Source organism: Panthera tigris, chromosome B3 (assembly GCF_018350195.1).
Source record: "Panthera tigris isolate Pti1 chromosome B3, P.tigris_Pti1_mat1.1, whole genome shotgun sequence".
Lineage (NCBI taxonomy): Eukaryota > Metazoa > Chordata > Mammalia > Carnivora > Felidae > Panthera > Panthera tigris.
In genome coordinates this window covers 32,114,716-32,139,573 of record NC_056665.1, presented here as the reverse complement: position 1 = coordinate 32,139,573, position 24,858 = coordinate 32,114,716, and the positions used below count along the sequence as shown (strand labels likewise).

General features: G+C 57.8%; 1 protein-coding gene across 2 annotated transcripts; it reads left to right on the top strand.

The window, feature by feature from the left end:
* Positions 1-695: 695 nt before the first annotated feature.
* Positions 696-24,858, top strand: LOXL1 (lysyl oxidase like 1). 2 transcript variants are annotated; one of them, XM_007084677.3, is made up of 7 exons: positions 698-2,180; positions 15,954-16,062; positions 18,946-19,083; positions 19,557-19,713; positions 20,521-20,616; positions 22,272-22,387; positions 24,517-24,858. In XM_007084677.3, exons 1-7 carry the CDS (start codon positions 1,028-1,030, stop codon positions 24,521-24,523), a joined length of 1,776 nt encoding a protein of 591 aa, XP_007084739.3. In that variant the 5' UTR covers positions 698-1,027; the 3' UTR covers positions 24,524-24,858. The 2 variants fall into 2 exon arrangements, 1 of the variants encoding a protein (XP_007084739.3); XR_006218509.1 differs by lacking the exon at positions 24,517-24,858 and having other exon boundaries at positions 696-2,180; positions 19,557-19,612; positions 22,272-22,358.

Here is a 24,858-nt window from a genome sequence, read left to right as displayed (position 1 = left end):
TAGCCCCTGGGTCTCGTTTTTAGCAATGTGCACACTCAGGTTATTGCCAGGCTATGTTGACTCAAAAGACACAGAACCGAAACCTCGAGTGAGGTGATGCGTGAGAACCTGACCTCTCCCAGGATTTCACAAGTTCTGCTCACCACAAGGGCATGCCCCCATTCTATAGACTGGGCGAGTAAGGCCCAAGAAGGAAAAAGCTAAAGCTCCAGCCCCTTTGTACTCAGCCCAAGGAACTGAGGTGCACCTGGGGTCCAAAATTCACCATCTCCCCAAATAGCCCACCAGCAAGGAGGGGGGGGGTGTCTCTTAGCACTGACTTCGGAGAAGGGGAGCTCTGGAGGTCCTGGGGAGAGGCTGGAGTGGACAGGAGTCAGGGGCTCAAGCCCAAAGAGACCAGCGATGCTGGGTCCAAAGCAGGGAGAAATGGCCATAGTGGTAGAGACACCCCAGCCTTGCTCCGCCTGCCAGGGCCCCACTTACAGACACACACCCCCAGAGGCTCCTTTCTACTCCCTGCTCCATCCCTTCCTCAGAGGCAGGTCTGTGGCTTGGCTAGGAGCTCCAGGGACTGAGGGAGCACAGCAGCTGTGGGACAGGCAACATAGCTAAAAGCCGGCGGGCCATAGGGCCCCGCGGAGGAGGCCCCAGCAGGCGGACCAGGCTGCCTGAAACCTCCCAATGCTCCCAGCCTGTTGCTTATTCATTCAGAGTGGGAAAGCGCCAGCCCAGCGGCCAGCCAGTACCGGGCTGGCCATGTAAGGCCCCCAGGCAGTCCTGCCTGTCCGGTGCCCTGCAGAGAGCCTCGTGCAGCCCTGGGCACCGCCCCTGCCCTGCCCTGACCCCTTGGCCTCGAAATGCTGTCATCGGAGGAGCCGTCCCGCTCGGGACAAGGCCAGGATGGACAAAGCTAGAGCTGGGGCAGGCAAGGAGCCGTCCTGTCCTCGAGGCCGTGGGAAGAGAAGCACGTACAGGAGTACACTCCTGAGAGCCTCTCGGTCCACCAGGCCTCTGCAGAGGGGCCACCATGGCTGTAGCCCGAGCATGCTGGCAGCTGGGGGCCCTGGTGTGGGGCGCCTGCCTCTGCGTCCTGGTGCACGGGCAGGAGGCGCGGCAGGGGCAGGGCTCGGACCCGGGGCGCTGGCGGCAGCTGATTCAGTGGGAGAACAACGGGCAGGTGTACAGCCTGCTCAACTCCGGCTCAGAGTACGTGCCGGCCGGGCACCAGCGCACCGACAGTAGCTCCCGGGTGCTGCTAGCCGGCGCACCCCAGGCCCCGCAGCGGCGCAGCCAAGGAGGCCCCCGGCGTCGGCAAGCCCCGTCGCTGCCCCTGCCAGGGCGCGTCGGCTCGGACACCGTGCGCGGCCAGGCGCGGCACCCGTTCGGCTTCGGCCAGGTGCCCGACAACTGGCGCGAGGTGGCCGTCGGGGACAGCACTGGCATGGCCCGGGTCCGCACCTCCGTCTCCCAGCAACGACACGGGGGCTCCGCCTCCTCGGTCTCGGCCTCGGCCTTCGCCACCACCTACCGCCAGCCGCCCTCCTTCCCTCAGCAGTTCCCCTACCCGCAGGCGCCCTTCGTCAGCCAGTACGAGACCTACGACCCCGCGTCGCGGACCTACGACCAGGGCTACGTGTACTACCGCGGCGGCGGCGGCGGCGGTGGCGCGGGGGCGGCGGCCGTGGCCTCGGCGGGGGTCATCTACCCCTTCCAGCCGCGGGCGCGCTACGAGGAGTACGGCGGAGGCGAGGAGCAGCCCGAGTACCCGCCGCAGGCCTTCTACCCGGCCCCCGAGAGGCCCTACGCGCCGCCGCCGCCGCCGCCGCCGCCGCCGCCCGCCGACGGCCTGGATCGCCGCTACTCGCACAGCCTGTACCACGAGGGCACCGCCGGCTTCGAGCAGCCCTACCCCGACCCGGGCCCCGACGCGCCGCCCGCCGGCGGCGGCGCCTACGCCGCCGACCCCCGCCTCGGCTGGTACCCGCCCTACGCCAACGTGCCGCCCGAGGCCTACGTCCCGCCGCGGGCCGTGGAGCCGCAGCCCCCGTTCCGCGTGCTGGAGCCGCCCTACCTGCCGGTGCGCAGCTCCGACGCGCCCCCGCCCGGTGGGGAGCGCGGCGGCGCGCAGCAGGGCCGCCTCAGCGTGGGCAGCGTGTACCGGCCCAACCAGAACGGCCGCGGTGAGTACCGTTCCGCGCCCCGCCGCCCGCCCTCCGGGGGCACGCTCGGTCACGGTCATGGCCGGCGAAACTGTTCCATGGGCCTCCCCTGAGCTAAGAAAGGAATTCCACAGCCACCATGCGTCTCACCTCCCAACCTTCCCCGGGTCCTCTCATCGTTAGTGGCAGCATTTGACCAGGGAGGCCTGGGCTCTGACCCTGGCTTGATGGGTAGGGGCTGGAGGCCAAGCTTTGGGAGGAGGCACCTTCCAGACCTGGTTTGGGTCATCTGGGGACAAAGGGAAGGAGCCCTTCTCCCTGGCCCTCCCTCATTTCAATCAGGGCACCCTTGGAGATGCCCCCGGGCCAGCCACACAGGGTGAAGCAGGGAGCATCAACATCAGAAACCTTCAGGGTCAGCAGGGCCCTAGGGGATGCCCCTGGAGGTGTGGCAAGGTCCCAGGCACTCGCATCTGTGAGCTTGGCCCGGTTGAGCAGGAGGTTAGGGAGGAAGCCCTTCCCCTAGGCAAGAGTCCAGACTAGATGACAGGAGTTCCTTCAGAGGGACAGGGCCAGGGCCAGACTAGAGAGGTAGTGAGGCATTGGCCTGGGTGCAAAATTTAAGGGGATGTCAAAAACTCAGTAATCAAGAAAAGTAATATTTTAATGGCATTTTTAGATCAACAGTAATGCAAACATTTAAAAAACCTGTGATGAACAAAATATCCAGCCTTTAAGAAGAGTTAGTGGTGCCATGCCAAGCCCTATTGGAGCCTGAGGCAAACTGAAAGCTCAGAAATACTGATCCTGCCTTTATTTAAACTTTTGATATTTTGTTCATCACAGATTTTTTGGCACTAGCTTTGGTTTTTAAAAGTATTGCCTCAAATACTACTCATCTTGGTTCCTGAATGTTTTGGCGCCCAGGCCAGTGTCTCACTCGTTTCGCTCAGCTCACTCTAGTCCTGGGCGTGGGGGAGAGTCCTGGGAGGGAGCTGCTGACAGGCCTCCCTTTTGGCATCTTTTGGGGGGAGAGGGGACGTGAAGACAGGACCTAGTCTAGGGAAGGCCCAAGCCGTCTGTACGTGAGAACACAGCGAAGGGGCAGATTTCCTTCTTCAGATGGACAACTCCACACATGCTCTTAGCAGGCAGGCTACTGTGGTGAGGGCCCACTTGTGGTCTGGCCAAGGTTAGCTGACTGTTGGCCCATCTTCTGCTGTCCTAGAATTCCCCCTTTCCGCCTCTGTAGCTGCCAGTCCAAAGTCAGCTTTGGTCAAGGTTTTCCGTGCAGTCCCCTGTGTGTCCACATCGCAACCCTGGCCTGCCTCCTCGAGGCGGCAGTCGGTGCCCCGATTCTCTGCTCGGTGCTGAGGTCGCTGCGCGGGACTCACCAGGAGAGGGCTAAGCCCTGCAGGGCCCAGGGGCACAGGTACACCGCCCACCCCCCTCTGCCAGCCTTTGCTACTCTGGCTCTGTCAGCACTGGGACTGCTGTCTTGTCTCCAGCCACACTGACCTGGGTGAGAGGCTGCCTCTTGGGGGTGGAGGTAAGGTTTCTGTCTCCCTAGGGGCAGCTGGAGCCCAAGGCTAGGGGTGAGGAAGGTCCACACTGGTAGCACCCACTCCTTCACATCCCTGGCATAGCACTCAAGTTGGGTGCTGAATCCCACTTCGAGAACCTGCAGGGGCTCAGGACAGGAGCTGGGGGCAGCGGGGGACTTCTGTGATGACGAGCATCCTCCTGCCCAGCGTGGCCTCACACACAGCTGGTCGTCACCAGGACCATCCTGCAGCAGGGTGCTTCATTCATAGTTGTGCCTCATTTGCTCCTAGAGCTCCTTGGAGGAGAGGCCATCCCATCTAGAGGGAGCTAAGCTTTCACGGTGGCTCTTCTTAGAATACACAACCTCAGAGTGGGGCTCAGCCAGAAGTGCCCCACTTTCTGGGCAGGGGAGAAAACTGAGACCTCAGATGCCATAGCACTGCTGGCAGAGTCAGGCCTGGGGCTCCCATCTGTGCTCCAAGCCGGTGTGTTTTCTAGGGCCCCCTCTTTGGCCTGACAGTTCTTAAAGTTCAGAGGCCACCCGCCAGGGCAAGGCCAAGTCTGGATTGGGGGTGCTTGGCGCTTATCAGGGCCTCTGGTCTTGCTCTTGAGCCCCGCAGTTCATTTGGGGTTAAAGACATTTCCCCCTGAAGGTAGACTACCAGGCCCCCAGTGTGCTGATATGCATCCAATCCAGGCCGTGCTCTGGGGGAGGCATAGCATAGGGGACACATCAGTGCTATGGTTGGGCAGGCATTAGAGGGATGAGCTAGGGGGGCCCACACAAGGGGCCTCCCCAGTCAGGGGCTAGGGGCTCAGAGAGGACTTCCCGGAGGAGGAGGTACCCATGCATTGCTGCAAGCGATGGCCATCAGCATCCTCCAGGTGCTCCTTCCCCTAGTCATGGAGGGGATGGTGGGAGGGAGTTGGGGGGGGGAGGGTACAGGCTAGTTTGGGGCTCACTGAGAAGCCAAAGAGGGAACAGTACCTTCTCCCCGATCGTTGGTTCCCCCTCCCCACCCTGCTAGGCCCAGACCATGGAAAATCCCAGTTAAGAGAAGGCCAAGCCTTGTGCTTGAGATCAGACCCCCAGGCCCGGTGTGGGAGTCCAGGGCAGATTCTCCGGGACTGACCTCATTCCTCCTGGCCACACACCCAGGGGTCTGAGGCTGGGTGCTGGCAGCCTGTGTGTGTGTGGGCGTGGATGTGTCCTCACAACACCAAACACATGTGCGCACCGCCCACGTCCCTCCATGTTTGGGCAGTTTCCAAGCGCCTGTCCAGAGCCCGGTTTATTCCTCTGGCGCCTTCACCCTCTTCCCTCCCACCCGGGGCTGGGGCTGCCCAGGCCTCCTGCAATACCATTGTCTCTGACTCTGAAACTCGTAACTGGAGAGAAAACCAGGAAACAGAGGCCCAGAGAGGGTCACATACTTCGCCTGGCTCTCGGCAAATCCATGCAGAGACCTGGAGGGTGACTGGTGGATTCCCAGGCCCAGCTGTGGCCCCTGCCTTTCCCTCCACCATGGCCAGGCCCTCCTCTCCCAGCCCCTTTTCTCTGCTCCTGCCTCCCCATAGCCTCAGCTTTTCTGAGCTGGTGGTCTTTGGGCTAAGCTGGCTCCTGGTCCCAGAAAACCACAACTCTTCTCGCAGGGCTCCCCTTTCCAGCCCCGGCCTCATTCCCCGGCCCTGGCAGCCCTGTGAAAGCAACATGGAGCCGCCTCCCTGGCCATTGTCCCGGGGCATCGCTGATGGCTGTGCCAGCCTTGCCTGGCACCGTTCTCCGTCCCTGTCCTTGCATGGCCCATCAGAGCCCAGGAGGAAGCTGGGGCTGCTCTCAGCCTGTCCCCGGCCAGTCCCTCTACATGTGGGGCGGATAAATCCTTGCAGTGTTGACCGTATTATTCTCCCGCTGGAGAGAGTTTTATAACTCCCGAAGGCCTTCAGGATAAAACTTAAATGCCTCAGCCTATTGCTCTAGAACCAGAGGCATCTCTTTCCTTTTCTCCTCCCTGTCTCACGCCCCCACAGTCCCATGGGAACTGGGCTGCTCCTCAACCTGGATGTTTCACCTCCCTGCACACCCAGGGATGTTCCTAGGGTACACCCCTCTCCATCTAGCGTCCTGCACTCAGGAAGCCAGACGGGGCCCCTTAGTCCCTGAGAGCAGCCCCAATGCCTGGCCCAGCCCCTACCCCCCCCCCACGCCCTCCAGGCCACCTCCCCATCTCCAGGTCACCTCCCTACTTCCACAGGGCTTGGAGTAAATGCAGGGAAGGACAGAAGCAGACCTCTCCCCAGAAAGTGTCCAGAGTTCAGGCCCCAAGGCAGGGAAGATAATAACAACCCAGCCATTTGCTGAAGGGTACCCGCTGAGCTGGGTGGCTTAAATGTGCGATTTCATTCATTCTCACAGCCTCCTGGAAAGGTAGAGGTTATGCTCCTCTGGCACAGATGAGAAAACTGAGGCCTAGGGAGGTCTCACAGCTGTGCCGCTGAGCCAGAATTCAAACCGAGCCCGTCATCTCTGCCTTGCACGGAGATGACCCCAGGAGGACCCACACTCCACCTACGAGCGGGGGGTGGGAGGCAGGGAGAGAGCCTGGGCCTCCTCCACCAGCTCTCTGGGCCTCAGTTCCTCCAACTGCAACCCGGGGACAGAGAATGGCACTAGCGTTTGTGGGCACTTTGCACATCACCCTTCTTCATTCCCGCAGCAGCCCCACCAGCCAGCTACTGCTCTTTGCCCCATCTCATAGATAAGGTGACAGGCTCATTTGCTGATTATCACACGACCTCTTAGTAGTGAAACCAGGATGGCGGTCCCATCCTGGGTTCTTAACGGCCATACGTAGTTTTTTAAAATGTTATGTATTCTTGCTTATCCCGCACTCCTCATTTATCCACTCATTCATTTGGTACTTCAACAGAGATTTGACTGTCTGCTGTGTTCCAGGCACTGTGGTGACAGGGTGAGATGGCACAGTGGATCTGCAAGGCCCTGGACGCAAAGAGTCCCTTCTCGGCGTGGTGTCCACAAAGCCTTGCAATTCTCACTGCAGGTTCCAGGGCATTTATTTCACAAGCACTTCTGTCATCGCTTACTAAGTGTCTTATACTCTTCCTGGAGCTTCAGGATTAGAGGCACTGAATCCTCAGGACAACCCTGGGTATCATTCATCCCCATTTTGTCGATGAGTAAACTGAGGCCCTCAGAGGTTAAGTGACTCGTCCAAGGTCACATCGCTGGTGACCACAGCTCAGCCTCCCTTCTTCCTTCCCTGAGGTTGCTTCGGGTGCTCCTTCAGGAAGAAATGGAGCCTTCAGGCCGAGGAAGCTGTTGTGAAGGCTCAGGCGAGCTGTGGCAACAGAGGGGCCTGGGTCCTCTTCCTGCTCCCTGTTTGGCAGTTGAAGGTCACTAGTGTCGGAACAAACAAGTTGTGTCCCAGGCAGCCTCGGCTCAGGCAGACTTCCTGTCTCCTCTGTTATCATCCAGTCGTAAGGCCACATCCTTTCTCCCCTGCTCTCAAACCCTCCATCCCTGCAAAAAGAGACAGTTCCTATTCTAAATAATAATAATAGCCGCTGATATTTCTTGAGCGCTGACTATGCCCCAGACACTATGCTAAGCATTTTGTTTTCTTTTTTTTTTTTTTATTTTTCATTTAATACCCCCCAGCAACCCTGTGAGGTAGAGAGTATTATCACCGCCATGGTGCAGACCAGGACTAGGCTAGAGAAGTTCACAGTCCCTCATCCAAGGACCCCAGCCGACTCTCTGGGAAGGGTATGGCTCCTTGTCCATTGTTTCTCCCAGGTCTACACCTCCTGGAAAGCCAAAATTTGGACTTCTGCCTCAAGTTCGCAGGCCCCACACAGCCTTCGAGCAGGGTGGGGCGTCATCAGAGCCTTACGGGCACCAGGCTGCGGCCACACTCGACCTGGGAGTTCTGGCCTCTTGTCCCCCCTCCTCCTTCTCCCCTAACCCCGGGGAGCCCCCATCTCGGTGTCCTCTCATCTCTGAAGGGGCCCCCCCGCCCCTGCCAGCAGCCCCGGCCTGAGTCCACCCCACTCGTGTCCAAGCCGGGAACACATGGGAAACTCCCCAGGGCAGTGTCGGAATGGCAGGAGAGGAAGGGAGGGAGGAGGCGAGTGGGCCGCCCAGGCAGCCCACACCTGCTTCCAATTCCCGCGCCGGGCATTCCTGCGGAGCGGCAGTCGGCTCAGAGGCCGGAAGGAAAGGCTGGGTCTTGTCGCCTCCCCTGCTCTGACCTAACAGCCTCCTCGCCGCAGGCAGCCGGACCCAGAGGGCCTTTTTGTACGGATTCGGGATCACAGGGCTAGGGTTGGGTCCGGGTCCTCTCCCCCTTGCTGACGGGCACTCCGGAACTGGGCATTTTAGTGCCACCTAGAAATGAGGTGTCGGAACGCCAGAGCAGGAAGGGACTCGGGTGGGGAAGCCTTTGCCATCAGAGCCTCAGGAGACAACCCACCCTTCCTCCTGCTTGTAGACCAACTGGAACCATGAGTTTTCCAACCCCAAAGCTGATCCTTTGTCAAAAGAAAGGACTTTTGGAGTCAGTCCCAGCCTTTGCTTGGTAATGAAGTCTGCTGTGCAGGCAGATGCCGCCAGACCCTGCAGGTACTGAGGCATGTGCTCGCCAGGGTACACAGGTGCCAGGCCCCGAGCTGGGTACAGAGAAGTCAGGGGTGCGTCAGACCCAGCCCTGTCCCCTCTGAGATCTCGGCCCAGCAGCCAGAAACCAGGCTACGGGGTGCAGGGGCCCAAGCCCACCACTAGCTCACCCGTGTCTCCAGCCCCCACCTGTCGTGCACCAACCCCCGGACCCACAGCTGGGTGGCAGGTTTCTCACGAGGAAACTCATCCATTCAAGAAATATTTATGGGTTGTCTTACTGCATGCTGGGCACGGTCTAGAGCTGGGTCTTCATTAGTGAAATGAAAGAGACAAAACCGTTGCCTTTGTGGACATTATATTTTCATGCATAAACATAATAAATAGGTAAATAATAGAATGTGGTGAGCACTGATAAGATCTGGAGGGGGAGGGGGGATGAGCAGGTTGCTGGTTAAGGTCGGCCTCAGGAAGGTGACATTGGAGCAGAGACTTGAAGGAGGCGAATGAATGAAACACGCAGCAATCAGGAAGGGCATTCCAGTAGAAGAAACAGCCAGTACAAAGGCCCTGAGGCAGGAATTCCTGGGGTGGGGGTAGGGGGGTTCAAGTGTGTTCCCGGTTTGCTCACAGCAGAGTAGCCCAGGAGTTAGGGGCGTGATAGGAGGCAGGTCAGAGAGGTAACAGGACCCTGGAAGACACTGTGAGGACTTGGGCTTTTACTCTCTATCCACTGGAGAGCTACCGCAGGCTTTGAGCTGAGCAGTGACATTTAAACAAGGTCTCTGACCACTAGGCGGGGATGGGCAGTGGGGAGGCCGGCAAGAGGCTGACAGGAGGCTGGTACAGAGATCGAGGCGGAGGTGACAGCGGCAGGCAGGGCGGGAACGACGGGGGTGGGGGGTAGTCAGATTCAGGATCTCTTCTGGAGAGGGAGCTGATGGGGTTTCCTGATGGGCCGGATGTGGGGTATAAGAGAAAGACGGGGCCAGGCGTAACACAAAGGCGTGTAGCCTGCACAGCTAGGTCGCAGCTGCCATACGCTGAGATGCGAAGGCGGTGGCTGAGCAGGTTTCGTAAGAACGATGAAAGTTCAAGTCCCTGTGAAGGGTCTGAGGGGCAGGGAGGGACCCAGGGGACAGAAGCACCCACAAAGACTTCTGGAGGTAGGGGCAGGGGGCACCCCGCCGCCTGCAGGGGAAGGGAGGGCAGCAGGGGCGGAGGCTGTGTTCACACGGAGCAGAGTGTGAAGGGGTGAGGCGTGCAGGGAGGCAGCAGAGGGAAGGGCGGCTGACCTCCCCAAAGGTGAATGTCCGCCTCCTGCCAGCTCAGCCCCAGCCTGTTCCCATTGTCACTCATCTGAACGCACAGCCCCAGATCCCCTCCTCGGAGTTGGGCCCTGCGGCAGGGAGGAGTGAGGACTGTCTCTCCCAGTCGAGTGGGGGGCAGCAGACGTGAGCTGGCAGAGCGGCGGTCAGGACTGACAAGGTAGGCTTTGGGGCCTGAGGACTGTGTGCCCCTGCAGGGCTCTGGGTGCGTGTATAAGCCCGGAATTCCAAGACGAGACACCGTGGTGTCAGAGGCCAGGGGCAGAAGAGGTCAGGTTTGCTAGCGAGTTGCCTCCTGACCCTGCGGACTATGAGATCTGAAAGGCCGGGTGAAGGCCAGACCACAAAAGGCCTCAGCTGCCACCCTGAGAAGTCTGCGCTTGATTCTGTAGGCAGTGGGGACCCACTGCAGGCTCTGGGCCTGGCTTTATGGCTCTCATGGCTCCTTCTCCCGGGCCGGGATCGCCCCTTCATGGTAGGATGTGGCGAACCCCACAGCCACCTCGCCGACCTGCTCGCCACACAGGGGTGGCACCACCGGCCCAACCCTGACAATTTAATGTCCTGATTATCAGATGATGATTTCACAGGGCTGGGAGCTGCCCGCCTCCACCCCGGAGGGCCTGTCAGCTCATCTCTGTGTGAGCTTGCTGCTTTCCCTACCTAAGGGCTCCTCTGGAGTCTGGCTGCTGAGCCAAAACATCCTGCTGCACACATATTTCACAACCCACTGACCGGTTCCTGCTGGACATTGTTTATCCTCCAGCCCCAGGCTCAAGAGATTAGGGCTATTTTGCATTCCACTTTCCTTCATCTGCTTCTTGTGAGCAGGAGGCCTGGGGAGGAAAGAGTTCAAAGGAGCTGAGGTTTATGGAACCCACAGAAAGGGGCAAGCCAAGAGGGAAACAGGTGAGGTGTGGGCAAGGGACAGGAATGTAACCACAGGCCCTCTGCACTGGGCAGCCTCCAGGAACCGCTGAGCAGGAGGGAACAGATTTCTCATGAAGCAGGAAGGATTTAGGTCAGACAGTGGGAGAATTTCCTGGCTGCTGAAGTATCGTCTGTAGAGGTTGTGAGAGGTCTTGGGCTCTTGCCCGAGGCTGGGGAATAGACCAAAGAGCTCCTGAAAAGTCTTTTAATCTCCAAGTGTTTTGGGAGCCATCAAACTGCTCATGGGCAGGTTAGGCTAGTGTGTCCATAGTCCAGATGGGGAAACTGAGCCTAAGGAAAGGGAAGGGACTGTACAATGGGGGATTGGATGGGACGGCAAACTTGCCTTCTGATGTCTTTCCAGAGAAGGTCCCAGCCAAGCCCTGCCAGGGAAGAGGGAGACAGGCCTCAGCTTCCCCCAGGCTGGCATGTAGGCCAGCTTGGGGTGGGGAGCATGGCCGACTGTCCAGAGCACCTTGTGAAGGGGCCCTGGATGCCCACTCAGAGGAAGCTCCAGGGACGGAGCAGGAATGCAGAAGAGCCTTATCCTCGGTTCTGTGTTTTCCCTGCCCTGGAGGGTCTGACGGGGTCCCCTCCAAGGCTGCCTGCAGCATGGCCTTGGGACCTGATTCACCTATGCCCAGCCCCTCCCCGGCGGAGCAGCAGCCTGGCTTCAGCTACCCCAAGGGCCTTTACTGCCCTCTGACTCAGTGTTCCTCTAACCCTGGCCCAGACCCTGGGGCAGCCTGAATCCCTATGTGCCCAACCCCCACAGTCAGCACATTGCTTCTGGGGAAGGGTGCCCAGGACTGGCCCAGAGCTCCAAAAGGCCTTGAGTAGGATAGAGAATGATCAGAGCTGGATAAATGGAGGCAGTGAGGCCTGGAGAGGACCCAGTCCTGCCTCGGGTCACACAGAAAGTCTGTGACAGAATAGGGTAAGAGGCCAAGCTCCTGTCTGCCTCCTGGGAGCAGAAGGCAGGATGCTGTTGGTGACCAGGGACTCCTTGGGTAGCCTGGGCAGACCGTACAGCCACACTTTCCATGGTTGGCCCCATCTTGGGTGTCCAACCCAGAAGACTGGCCATATTGGCCACGGAGGGTACACACTGTGGAGTCCTATTTAGCAATGACAAATAATGAGCTAGGTAGATCTTAAAAGTTTAAAAATTGACTGAAAAATCAAGAAACAGGATGAGACTGTGAAACAATATCATTTATGTACTCTAAGGATACATACCCACCCCCAACACGGTGCAGATTTTATACAGAGACACAGATGTTCAGGGACATATCTGAAGGTCAGGGGTGATGATGAAGGTTAAAAAAAATGTTATTCTGGGGCACCTGAGTGGCTCAGTCAGTTAAGCATCCAACTTCAGCTCAGGTCATGATCTCACAGCTTATGAGTTTGAGCCCCACCTGGGGCCCTGTGCTGACAGCTCTGAGCCTGGAGCCTGCTTCGGATTGTGTCTCCGTCTCTACTCCTCCCCGACTTGTGCTCTGTCTCTCTCTCTCTCTCAAAAATAAATAAACACTAAAAAAATGTTATTCCAAAAGGGGGAGCCTTGTGTAGACCAGTGATAATGGTTTGTTTGCTCCGAAATGAGAATTATGCTGAATTCAGTCTCTGCATTTAAAGAAATGGGGGTGTCTGGGAGAAGTTCCCACTGGAACCCACTCTATAGAATCTCCAGTGCTAGGTCCAAGGGCTGCATGATTCCATATATTCTGGATAAAAGGTTCCAGGCCCTCCTCAAAATTGTATCTCCACGACTTGAGGGTTCTCCTGCCTTCCAAGTAAGCCTTACCCTCTCTCTAGAGACTTCCTTTTAAAATGCACACTTTTGGGGATGGGGGATAAGCACATGGTCCAGTTATAACTGTCTTTCACTCCACATTGGCCACCCTGCCTAGAGGGCCTGGTTGTACCCCATAAGCCAGAAACGGGAGACCAGTCCCCTATTCCTGCATCCGCGAGCCCCCGCTCAAGCCTTCCCTCACCCCCTTGTGACAACACATGGGCTGCCCCCCAAGTCCCGGCCCTTGGGGGCTGAGATCTCAAGCCTGCAGGTCCCACTGCTGATGGAATGCCTCCTGGGAGAGCAGGCGGAGAAGGAGGCATTGTTCCTTCCTAGAGAAGCATGCCAGCTGAGGGAAGGGCCTGGGGTTCCCAGGGGATCCCCTCCTCTGAAAGGCATAGGGGAACCCAGCCTGAACTCCCAAGGCTACTTTCTTTTCCAGCAGCTTCCCCCAGCGTGACAGAGGTGGAGTATGGCCAGGGGAAGCCAGTTAAGGGAGTCACAGGACCCCTGTGATGATCAGAGATACAGAACAAAGAAGATAAAATAATAGGAGTGATTCCGTTTAAGTTCTAGAAAAGGCATAACTGTCTAAGGTGATTGAAAAGCAGATCAATGGCTACTTGGGGTGGTTGGGGGAGGAAAGAACTTACTGGGAAAGGCAGGACAGAACTTTCAGGGATGATGGAAACAATAATTAGCTTGATGGTCATGGTAGTCACGCTGTGTATACCATTTGTCAAAACTTATCAAACTGTGTATCTTAAATCTGCATTTGACTGTGTATAGATTATACTTCAAAAAAGTTCATTTGTATAAAAAGAGTGATAAGTAGAGTCCTAGGAGGGGGTGGGGAGCTCCTCCCAGGGCTGCTGCAACTCACTGTGCAACCGTGGGCAAATTCATTGCCCTCTCTGAGCCTTGGTTCCCTCCAGCACCTCCATGTGCCCTGGTGCCTTGCAAGGAACAGGGTAAAATATGAAGTATTAAGCCACTAATCACTAAAGAAACTTGCCTGACAGAGGCCAATGGGACGGGGCAGTTAGTCAGCCCCAAAGCATGGTGGGTTGCCTGCTTAGGGGGTGAGTGGTACCCAGTGCAGGATCTGGAGGGAAGTAGACACAGGTAAATACGATGAAATCTAATTATAGATCAATACAGATCCAGCGGGGAGACAGGAGAAGTATGTGAGCCTGGAATGTCACTGGCAGTCAAGGGAGACTTCTTGGAGCAGAAGGCACCCGTGTGAATCTGCGATTCCTCAACAGTAAGAGGAAGATGGTCACCTGTGGCCAGGGCCAGGGCTCAGATTGTGACCAGCAGTTCTGAGCTGTCTGTCCTTAGTCTTCCTCCGGAATCCCCACATGTAGATGCTACAGGTGCCCCTCCCCCCATGGCTTTGGAATTTACAAAAAAAAAAAACAACAACAAAAAACACCTCCACCCACTCAGTTATAACCAACAAGGATTAATGATGTCAAAGCAATTCCCTAAAAATGGTTTTAAGTACAGAGTTTTTAGTCCATAATCTTGAGGTTCCGAGTTGTTGATAGGTGTCAGACCTCAGCGTGTGGCCAAAATTAGGGCTCAGTATAGGAGCAGGGTCGGGGCTCAGTCACAGGCCAGGAGTGGCACCAGCCCTCGCTGGCCCTGAGTACTTCTGGCCTCTTCCATAGCTGGCTTTTCTAACTTCCCTGGACTGCACAGCCACTCCATGGAGTGGCCTAGAGAGGAAGGGTCGGGCCAGAAAAGCTTTGAGGAGCCATCTGTGCATTGTTTATTGAAACCGGGCCTGGGGTGGGGGAGGCAGGCCGTCTGGTGCCAAATACTGGATCTCGTGAGGCTTCAGGCCCAGCTAACCCACCCCCACATGTTGCTATGGGAAAGGCACTTTGATGATGGGGAGAGGGACCATTCCCGTCTTCCTCACCTCCCCCGCCCCCCCCCCACCCCACCAGAGGCTTCCGGGGACCAGAGCACGAGAACCACCTTGGCACCGAGGTGGACCCTCGCTTTGAGGGCCCTAGGATCCCTTGGGAAATGACTGCAGGCATTCCTGGAGCTTGAGTAATGGGACCGAGGCTGGCCAAGACGGCCCCCCTCAGCCAGGAGCCACCTCATCCTCACCCACCCTTGTGCTCCAAGCTTCCTCTCCATTCCGAGTAGGTGAGATCACGCTGGCTGCCTGGACCAGGCTCCCGCATGAGGCCCAGGCCCAGGGTGAGCGGGGCTGGGGTCTGGAGCCCAAGGGATGTGTGTGTGTGAGGGTCTGCCTCACCTTCGGGACCTGGAACCTGACAAGGGTTTTGGCAGCAAGAAGAGGGGCCGGAATCCGGTCTGTGTGACTCAAGTCCCCATACCTTACTTGTCCCCCAAGAGCAGAGAGCTTGAAAGAAACTAAGCAACCTGTAGGCTCATGTCATTGCTTATCTGCCAGAATCCCCGAAGCCTGAGGGTGAGGGGACAAAGAGCCCCCGGCTCGCAAACCTGAAGTCAGTGGCCAAGCTGGGATGGAGCTGAAGGCTCTGGAGTGCCCCCTGCCCACCTCCTACCCCACCCTGCCCCCACCACTCCTGCACGCCCGGCACCAGATCAGATCTTTCCTTCTTTATTCCAGTGCGGAGACGGTCTAGACACCTGAGTTTGGTTTCTGCTAATTCCTAATTACGCTCCCTGGGACCAAGTTGTGCACAGAGGTGGGGGAGGTGCAGGGTGGACAGATCCCTGGCTGTAGCATGTCCCAGGGTACAAGTGATCACAGGAGCTGAGCAGACTCCCGACTTCCCTGGGTCCTGCAGGGGAGGAAGCTGGGCCCCTCAGGTTGCAGGCCAGAAGCTGCAGACAGGGGAGGGTGCGGTCAGGTCTGGGGGCCGATGGCAGGAAGAAAGGAATCCTGAAGAAGGTCGGGCTGGGCGCCCAGTCCGAGAATCCTGCCCTGTCAGCAGCCTGCTCTGGGGATGTGTTTTCCCACTAGCCCTTCCCTTCCTGTCCACCCCACTTGTGCCAACCAGCACTTACCTGGCCCTGCCCATGAGCTCTCTGGGACCCACGTGGGGCCAGAACCCAGGGCTCTCCTGGTGGTTCAAGAAGAAAGCTGTCTGCAGACGGGGGCTGGGGTCCGGAGGCCTGGGGAACAAGGACAGGGAGGCAGTGTCCGGAAATTGCTTGCTTCAACTTAGTCCTTCCTCCAGGCCCTTGTTCGTGCTGGTCGCCCTGCCAAGAATACCCTTTCCTCTTCTCTGGCTCACCAAACCTTATCCTGCCTCCCAGACCTCGCTCACATCCCAGCTCTTCCAGGGGGCACTCAGAGGCTCCCACAGCATGGAGGTCCCCCACCTCTCTGGCCCACACCCGAGCCCAGGGGAAACAATTCCAGTCACACCCCTGGCTCAGGTTGGGAGGCTTCCTGGAGGAGGCGACAGCCTGTGTAGAGGAAGGAGAACAGCAAAGGGTGCTTGGGGCTGGGGAGGTCTCTGGGCATTAGCCGTGGCCAGCCTGACACCCCTCGATGCCAACTCTTTCCCCCACCTCCATCTACCCCACTCCATCCCCAGGTCTCCCTGACTTGGTCCCGGACCCCAACTACGTGCAAGCATCCACTTATGTCCAGAGAGCCCACCTGTACTCTCTGCGCTGTGCTGCGGAGGAGAAGTGTCTGGCCAGGTAAGGAGGTGACGACGAAGCATGGAATGTCCGGACAGGCTCTGGGGCTCACCCTGAGCCTGTGCTCATGCCAGCCAGGCTGCCTACAGTCTGAATGACCCTGGCCAAGCCTCTGAGCCTCTCAGGACCCTGACCTCTTCATCTGTGAGCCTTGCCTGCCCGCAGGGAGTCAGGAAGAGAAGGGAACAAGTGAGCATTTCTGTATAGGTCACTATACAAGGAACTTTACTGGGGCATTTAATCTTCACTCCAGCCCTGAAAGTATGAAGTCGCCCCACGCGACTGGGGAGCAAAGAGAGGAACTAAAACTTTTCCAATCTGAGCTGCCTCACGAGAAGGTGCTCCCGCAAGGACCCAGGGAAGTCCAATGGGGGAACGAGCCTTCAGGATAGAGGGCAGGAGTACAGAGCCCTCTCCAAGGAGGACAGGTGTGGCTCTCCAGCAGGGGCAGTGGGCGCGGGTGACAAAGGGGCCCCAGTTATGCGTGGCAGTAGAGAGACCGGGAAAGGAGACCAGTTTGCAAGAACCGGAAGGTGAGCACAGCCAACTCTCCGTTATTCCTGGGCGACTCTGCCTCCTGCAGCCCTTGCTTCTGAATTTATTAACGGCGAATATTCTGTTCAAATACATATGCTTTGGGGACATCTCCCTGTGCTAAAAGAATCTGTTAGAGATTACATTGTCCTGCCTCGTTTGTTGACATCTCTCTATGTTGAGAACATCTATTTTTCTTAATTACTTGCTGCCTTCCCCCCCTCCCCTTGGAGTCTTTATTTACTTTCACTTTTCAGTATCTGGGAAGCCCTTTGGAATTTCCACATTTTCCCACTTACGGACTTGCTAGTGCACTGCCACTCAGTAGCTGACCACAAGGCCTTCTCTGTCTGTCACGGGATAAGATGCTTACACCAGATTGTAACTTCACCCACCGCTTCCTAGGTCCAGAATGTCTGGCCCTTGACCGTGGGTGACCAAAAGCACGGAAAACGAGACTGCGGATAAGGAGGTCCACTGTACCACTCAGCTGGCCTGCCCAGTCAGGTCTGGTCTCCCCTCAGTTGTCCCTGGGAAGGGAGCATAATGATCGTGTTCCTGCTGTCACCAGTCCCTCCAGCAGTGAGCACCTGACAGCCTGCAAGGCAGTCCACTGAAGCTGAGTTTTGAGGAGTTTGGGTCAAAGCTAAATTATCATCCCATCTTCATGAAGCACCCTGTGGGCCCAGACCCGAGCTCCCAGATGGGCTGGGGAAGAGGCAGCCCGGCCCCCTGTCCTGGGCCACTGGAGAGCGGCCCCTCAGCCGTCCCGATGACAGGACCCAGTCACAGAGAGTGGGAGGAGAGCTGGCATGAGTGGCTCACGGTCAGAGGAGGAGAAAATGGTCAGAGGAGGAAAGGCCAGCAAGGGCCGAGGCGGCAGAGGAAGCTGGGCGCGGGGCACAAAGCTAGAAGAGCCAGCGGAACTGAGGCCTGGGATGGTGGGGCTCCCCGGGATCACGGGCGGCGTGGGCTGCAGGCAGGGCCCAGACCAGGGAGGGGACGTGCTCCAAGTCTCACCGCGAGTTTGTGGCCAAGCCGGGCCTAGAACCTAGACCCTGATGGGTTCCCACGGTGTGCTGGGCTGAACAGAAGGGCAGGATTTAACTGAACAGAGGGAAGGAGGATGTTTTGTTCCAACCCAGACACAGACAGATTCCAAGCCTCCCCCAGACAAGGCCAAGGGCCTTACGTCCTGGCAGACAGGAGCCTGCACCGCCTGTTGTGCAGACATCCTCTCAGAGAGAGCTGATCCCCACAACTGGCCACCTCCTGCCTCTGGCTTTAGGGCCCAGACCTTAATGAGTGCCAGGGGAGTGCCCCTGAGGCCGGCCTGGACGATTATCAGCAGTACTCTGACGAAGGGGGGGAGCTCCAGTCAGCCCTTCTGCACGTGTGTGTCTCTGCTGCCTCCCTCCCCTCGCTGCTGTCCCTCACACCTCTCCTCCCCCTCCCTTTCTCTTTTCACAAAGCCCATGTCAGCTGGGAATTGGGGGTCAGCAAGCAAATTGTGAGCAGGCAGTCTGCCTCAGACCTATGCTCCCCAAACAGAAAAGGGCAGATGGTTGTTCCAGAAGCCACACCGTCAGGGAAAGGACCTAGTCACACCCACCTAGCTCAGAGGAGCACGTGGCATCAGGCTGTGCCATAGGCAGTGCTGTTAGAGCTGTGATCACAGGCCATCAAGGGTCTTCTTGGTGGGGCAATCAAGGCAGACTTCCTGGAGGAGGGAGCCTGTGTCGCGCTTAGGAGGCTGGGTGAGTTCTGGGTCCGACGAACAGCACGGGCAAAAGTATAGATTAGCATGAGTGAAGTGTGTTTTTGAGAAACAGTGTCTGAAGCTGGAACCCAGGATGTGTGGGGGAGCAGCAGGGCAGACAGGAACGGGAAAGTGAAGAGACTCTGACATGGAAGAGCCCGAGCCTGTGTCTTAGTTCTGCACCTGAGACATGCCGTACTTTGGTCCACAACCGGGGCCCCATCCAGAGGAGGGACCACTTATCAGAATCTCCTGGATGGGCCCATTCTTAAAAAGCCCTCCAGAGATATCGATAGGTCCCCCCACCCCCAGAGGCTGTCCCCCACCGAGAGTCACCTGCAGATGAGATTGTCATCGCCAGACCAGACGCTGCTTTAGAAAGACTCCGCTGGCAGCTGCCGGCCACAGGGTGGAAGCCGCAAAGGAGGGTACAGCCAAGCCCGTGTGGTCAGGAGAGACGGGGAGAGACCTGAGCCCCAGCCTCAGTACAGGGAGTCAGTTGTGAGGACGGTCAGGGACAGGTCAGCTGGCTCTGGGCGTTGGTGACACGGCACCCAGCCCCACCTCGGTCCCCCACCCTGTCCCTGCAGCACGGCCTACACTCCCGAGGCCACTGACTACGACGTGCGGGTGCTACTCCGCTTCCCCCAGCGAGTGAAGAACCAGGGCGCCGCGGACTTCCTCCCGCACCGGCCGCGGCACGCCTGGGAGTGGCACAGCTGTCACCAGTGAGTGGGGCCCTCTTCTCCCCCATAGGTGCCCGGGGAGGGGCAGGTGCTGGTGGGAGGGTCCGGGTGGGGCCCCTCCTCTCCCCCCACCGCGTATGTGCTCAGGGAGGGGCAGGCGCTCCCGGGAGACATTTGCTGCCATGGATCCACCACTGGGGCAAGAGTTCCTTAGCAAAAGCTAGACTGCAGGAGGGGGACCTAGGAGGATCCGTCTTAGGGGACAGAAATGTCTAGAGTACGGGGAATTGCCCGAGGGAGGCTGGTACAGGTGGGAGCCCAAGAAGGACGCGAGGAATCCTGAGGGGGTGCCCTCCCAGGGGACCTGGCCAGGTGGGGAGCCCCAGAGACCCTGCCCTGAGGGACACGGGGAACCAGGGAGCCCCAGGAGCCCAGACTGGTCAGGAGGCGGTGTCACAGGAAGCCCAGGGGTGACTAGGCCCCCTTCTTTCCCTCCTCTTGTCCTCTGCCCCCAGGCATTACCACAGCATGGATGAGTTCAGCCACTACGACCTGCTGGATGCAGCCACAGGTAAGAAGGTAGCCGAGGGCCACAAGGCCAGCTTCTGCCTGGAGGACAGCACCTGTGACTTCGGCAACCTCAAGCGCTACGCATGCACCTCTCACACGCAGGTCCGGCCAGGCGAGGGCACCGCGGTGGGGACACGGGAGCATGGGGGTGAAGCCTGCCCAGGGGAGTGGGGCCAGGGGGGACCAGGGAGCGGAGAGCGATGTCCAGCTGGGCCAGGCTGAAGACGGGTCAGCGCCAAGGCTCCACTCAGCTCCGTCAGAGCAAGGGTCTTCTCACGGGTCATCAGGCCACCACAGGGCCCTGTGGGGGCCGCCCACCCCCCTCCCCTGCCTGGGCCCCTCCCTGCATTGCCTCCCAGGTGTGCTGCCCAAGGAGAGAAAGGAACATTGCAGTGAAATGTAGATGGCGTGGTGTTCCATTGCCTGGTCGTCCACCCAAATCCACCTTTCTATCAGTCTGTCCAAACATCCACCGAGTGTCTATCTGTCCTGCCCCTCTGTCTCTTCATCCAGTCCTCCATCCATCTCTCCAGCCATCCGCCTCCTTCAGTCCCTTCCGCCTGGCTATTATACCTCCCTGTTGTCTCTCTGGTCTATCCACCCACTGGCTTCAGAAGGGACACACCCTGGGGCACCTGGGTGTTTAGGTCGGTCGAGCGTCTGACTCTTGATTTCAGCTCATGTCATGATCTCACGGTTCTTGGGTTTGAGCCCCACACCCGGCTCTGGGACTCTCTCTTTCCCTCTCTCCCTCTCTCTCAAAAATAAAGAAATAAACTTTAAAAAAATTTAAAAAAAGAAGGGACACACCCACTCTGAACAGCTACCCCGGGCCAGAGGAAGGTGGGGCCAGACTGCTGGAAAGGCACAGGGTGGCACCCCAGCCTTGATCCTGTCCCCTCTTCCCAGGGCCTGAGCCCCGGCTGCTATGACACTTACAACGCGGACATCGACTGCCAGTGGATTGACATAACTGATGTGCAGCCCGGGAACTATGTCCTCAAGGTGGGCCTCCTGGTCTGGGCCACTCCCCCTACTATTGCTTGTGCTCAGTGCCCCTGCCTCTGGGATATGCTTTAGCCACTGGGGCACCCCCTCCTCCCCCAGCTGCTGAGGTGGCATCCTGGACATCAACCTGGAGTGGGGGTCTCCTCTTCCCCCTGGAGGCTCTTAGCCTCAGGCCGACAGAGCCTCTCTTTCCATAGAGACACCAAGGCACCTTCGGCCCAGGTGCGGTGATGCTACAGGAGGCAGTGACACTGTCTTCCCTAAGCGACAGAGGATTTGAAGTGCGGTGCACCCCCCTGTCTGCAGACAGGGCAGGCTTTGTGCCATCTGGAAGGGGACCCTGCCATTCTCTGAAGAGACCCTCCACTCCTCACAGTGATCCCTGCAAAGCCCAGGGCTCCTGTGACCAAGAGTCCCTTCTGGCCTGAACCCCTCCTGCAATGAATGCTACTCCAGAGCCACTTCCCTGGGGGTGGGGTGAGAGTGGGTAGAAAAGCATGTTATGGACACACAGCCCCATGTGGTACATCCATGCAGGCTGTGCTGGGGCCGGGGCATCACGGTCTCACCTGGGGAAGTCAAAGGTCAGCCTCCTCTGTGAAGGTGCAAAGCAAAGGTGGGGAACCATTCCACCAGGGCCCCTGGACCCGCAGCTCCACACCCCAGAGCAGCAAAGACAGAGCTGTGAGCAGTGACGATGGGCTTGGGAGGTGCTCTAACCTGCATGAACACAGCCTGTCGGGAAAGCTGCATTCAGAACACAGCAACCCGGAAGCCACTGGTTACAGTCCGGTCCCAAGCACCTCCCAGCAGGCTCAGAGACCCCTCTGCTCAACTCACCCAGGGGCCAGGGTGCTTCTCCTTCCCTTGGTTCATCCACTCACCAGACGTGTACAAAGGCCCCTCTGAGTTCCAGGCACTAGGGACTGGAACCGCATAAGTAATGCACAATTCCTGCCCTTGGGGAGTGTAAAGGATTTAAAAGTAACATGTTCTTCCATGTTCTGCAAATATAAGCCTGGGTGTAGCCTACCCCAGTGAAGCGCCCCCTCCCCAGTTAATCCGACGTTTAGAAGGCTTCCTGTGTCCCAGTGGTTCTTCAGACAAAAGGCACGGGTGGGCCATCATCTCACTGAGCGTCAGGTTCTCCAGCTCCGGGGCGGGAGATGCCACCTGGCAGAGGCAACCCTTCCATCGGTCATGTAGACAGGCATGGGTGGTAACAGGGTGCCAGCCTCAGACTCAGGAGACCAGCCTTGGTATCCCTGCCCAGCCCCTGCCCCCCCTTCACTGCTGTGTTCCCTGGGGCAGTGACTCAACCTCTCTGACCCTGAGTGCCCAATGGAGGGCCCACCTGGCCCAGGCTCTGGCTCCGGGGAAGCTTCCCACATTCCTACAAGGGTGATCTGGCGATGTTTTCTTTGACCACGAGCTGTCTCTTCTTTCCTCTCTCTCTTTCCATGTCTCTCCACCAGTGTGGCTCTGTCTCCGTACCTCTTGGTCTTGAGGGGTCTTCCTCCATCGTCCTATATCCTTCTGTCGTCTGTCTCTTCCACGTCTGTCTGTCTGCGTCTCCGGGGCCTTCCCTAATGACCAGGTGAAATGCAGCCCCTGACCAGGTCCCTTTGCCCTCTGCTCCCCTCCTTCTTCAGGTTCACGTGAACCCGAAGTATATTGTTTTGGAGTCTGACTTCACCAACAATGTGGTGAGATGCAACATTCACTATACAGGTCGCTATGTTTCTACAACAAACTGCAAGATTGTCCAGTAAGTGCACACCCACCACCCTCCCCTCCCCCGCCCCTTTTCTACCCTTGAGGTGGGGGGGGAGGGGAGGGGGGGAGGGAGAGTGGCAGGCAGGGCTGTATGAAATACACAAGATACCTGTGCTTTGGGTCACCTTCCTAGCCAAACCCAGCTGCGCCTGGGCCCAGCCCACAGGCTAAGCAGGAGGAGCCTCGTCCATGCCAGCCCCAGGCTGAGTGCTCGAGGTGGAAGCCGGGCCCTGGCGTGCTGATCTGGGGCCAGATTGTGTGGCTCCAGGTGGGAACCAGCAGGAGGCAGCATAATTGGGTGGAAGTCTGCAGTCCTGCCTCTGAGGCTTCCTCGCTCTGTGACCATTGGGCAGTTCGCCTCACCTCTCTGAACTACTTTTCGCAACTACAAAATAGGCCCTTCCCCTGTAGGCTTGTGAGACCGAAAGATTGAAAGGCCTGATGTCTGCGGGTTGGAGAATCCTTCATAACGGTGCTCAGTGAATCGTTAGTGGCCTTATCAAGTGGATTGAGTTAAACAGCCCCGCGTTAGAACTGATACTGGCTGGAATGAGCTTTCATCCACGCCTGGGCCCAGTGGTAGGGGAAGCTGATGCACTCTGGCCCAAGCCTTTGGCGGGGGTCCTCAGTTGCCACTTTGCAGAGGGACCCTCTGCTTACAAACTCACAAAGAAACCCCACCCCACCCATGTGAATTTAAAATGATCAGACCACAGCAACTCTTTTCCATTTAAAAACAAACAAACAAAAAGCCCAGGAGTTGCTTTAGGCCATCAGCTGGGTGACAAATGGCAGAGATTCCAAGGCCCAGAGAGTCAGCATATGCTTATCAATGATTGACAGGTAGGAAGTTTAGCCTGTGACCGGGCTCAAGGCTCAGTGTGTGACCAGGATTAGGGCTCAGTGTGTGACCAGGATTAGGACTCAGTGTGTGACCAGGATTAGGGCTCAGTGTGTGACCAGGGTCAGGGCTCAGTGTGTGACCAGGATTAAGGCTCAGTGTGTGATCAGAGGCCCATTTAGATACAGCCCTTTTACCCTTGGCTGCTACCATTAAACTAACTGTTCACACACACCACCCCCACCCCCACCCCCACTACACCACATATGCTAAAAATGAGAACAGCAGCCTCTAGTTGAATACAGAGATCAGATTCCTCATAAATTGAATTTGATCAAAATTGTCAAGGTCACAGAGTCTGTCTAAAACAACGGACTCCTGCCCCATCCCTGGCAACTTGGCTCTCTCATAGGCCTGGGTTTCTGACCTCCTTCCTCCTCAGGGCCTCTCTTATTCAGCCATTCCTAGTTCAGGGGCCATCTCAGTGGTAGAGGGCCTCTGGGAAGCAATTCTGGGGAAGGAGAAAGAGGAAGGAAGGAAGGAAGGAAGGAAGGAAGGAAGGAAGGAAGGAAGGAAGGGGCGGGCACATAAGAAAAAAGGGGGTCGAGGGATACGCAGGGAAGCAGGGAGCCTGCATCCCTCTCTTGTCCTGCCTGCTGCTGGGAAAGGTGGATTGAAAAGCATCCCATTTTCCGGTGATGCCATGAGCTAGGCCCCTCAGCAGGGCAGACAGAGAAGCAGCCCATGCACCCCTCCAGCTCCCCTGGGGCCTGCGGGCCAGGGAAGGCTGAGGCCCTTCTTTCCAAGCCCTTTACATAAGTGCTTGGAAAGGCTCAGGTCTTATTAGAGCGTCTCTGCTACCCTGACCGCAGGCGGGCGGCCGGGCCAGCGCACAGGAAGCCGGACGCAGTGTTCCCAGAAAGGCCATGGGACTGACGCCTGTGGGTTTCGCTCATGTTTCTGAAAAGGAAGAAGGAGGCTTTTTTGAAAAGTACTGAGTTAGAAAAAAAAAAAAAAAAGTGTTTCCAGACAGTAGCAGCTCTGCTAATGGCCTAGAAAACACTGTGGAACTCGGGGCATGGGAGGGGGTGGTGCAGAGACCGCAGCCTGCGTGGGTCGGTGAGTCCATGAAACCCCTCTTCTTGAAGCTGGGGCCTCCCGTCCCAGGGATCTGGGCTGTGGAAGGGGAGCCCTCAGCTTCGGAGGCAAAGGTGGGCTTGCTGACAGTCGAGTGAGGGGTCCTGCCCTGCAGCCTACCACTGTTCTCTTTCTTTCCTTAGATCCTGATCTCGGAGAGGATGGACACACGGCCAATGTCCCCACTTCCCAAAGCCGGCCCGGCTCCCCAGGAAGCCTCCTGCCAGGACAGACCTGGCCCCGAGGGGCCCAGCCCCCCACCCACAGGCAGGGGCAGCTGGAAGCCACAGGCATCCCTCCCTGCCGGCCTCAGGGAGCAAACGCAGACCGAAACCACAGGGATTCCGGATGCCAGGCCCAATTTTGTACTTAACTCTTCTCTACAACGTTATTTTGTCGATGGTTGGTTTTTATTTTTTGTATTTTGGCCTTACCACAGAGCAAGATTGCCCAGGCCCCGGGCTGAATAAAACAAGGTTTTTCTA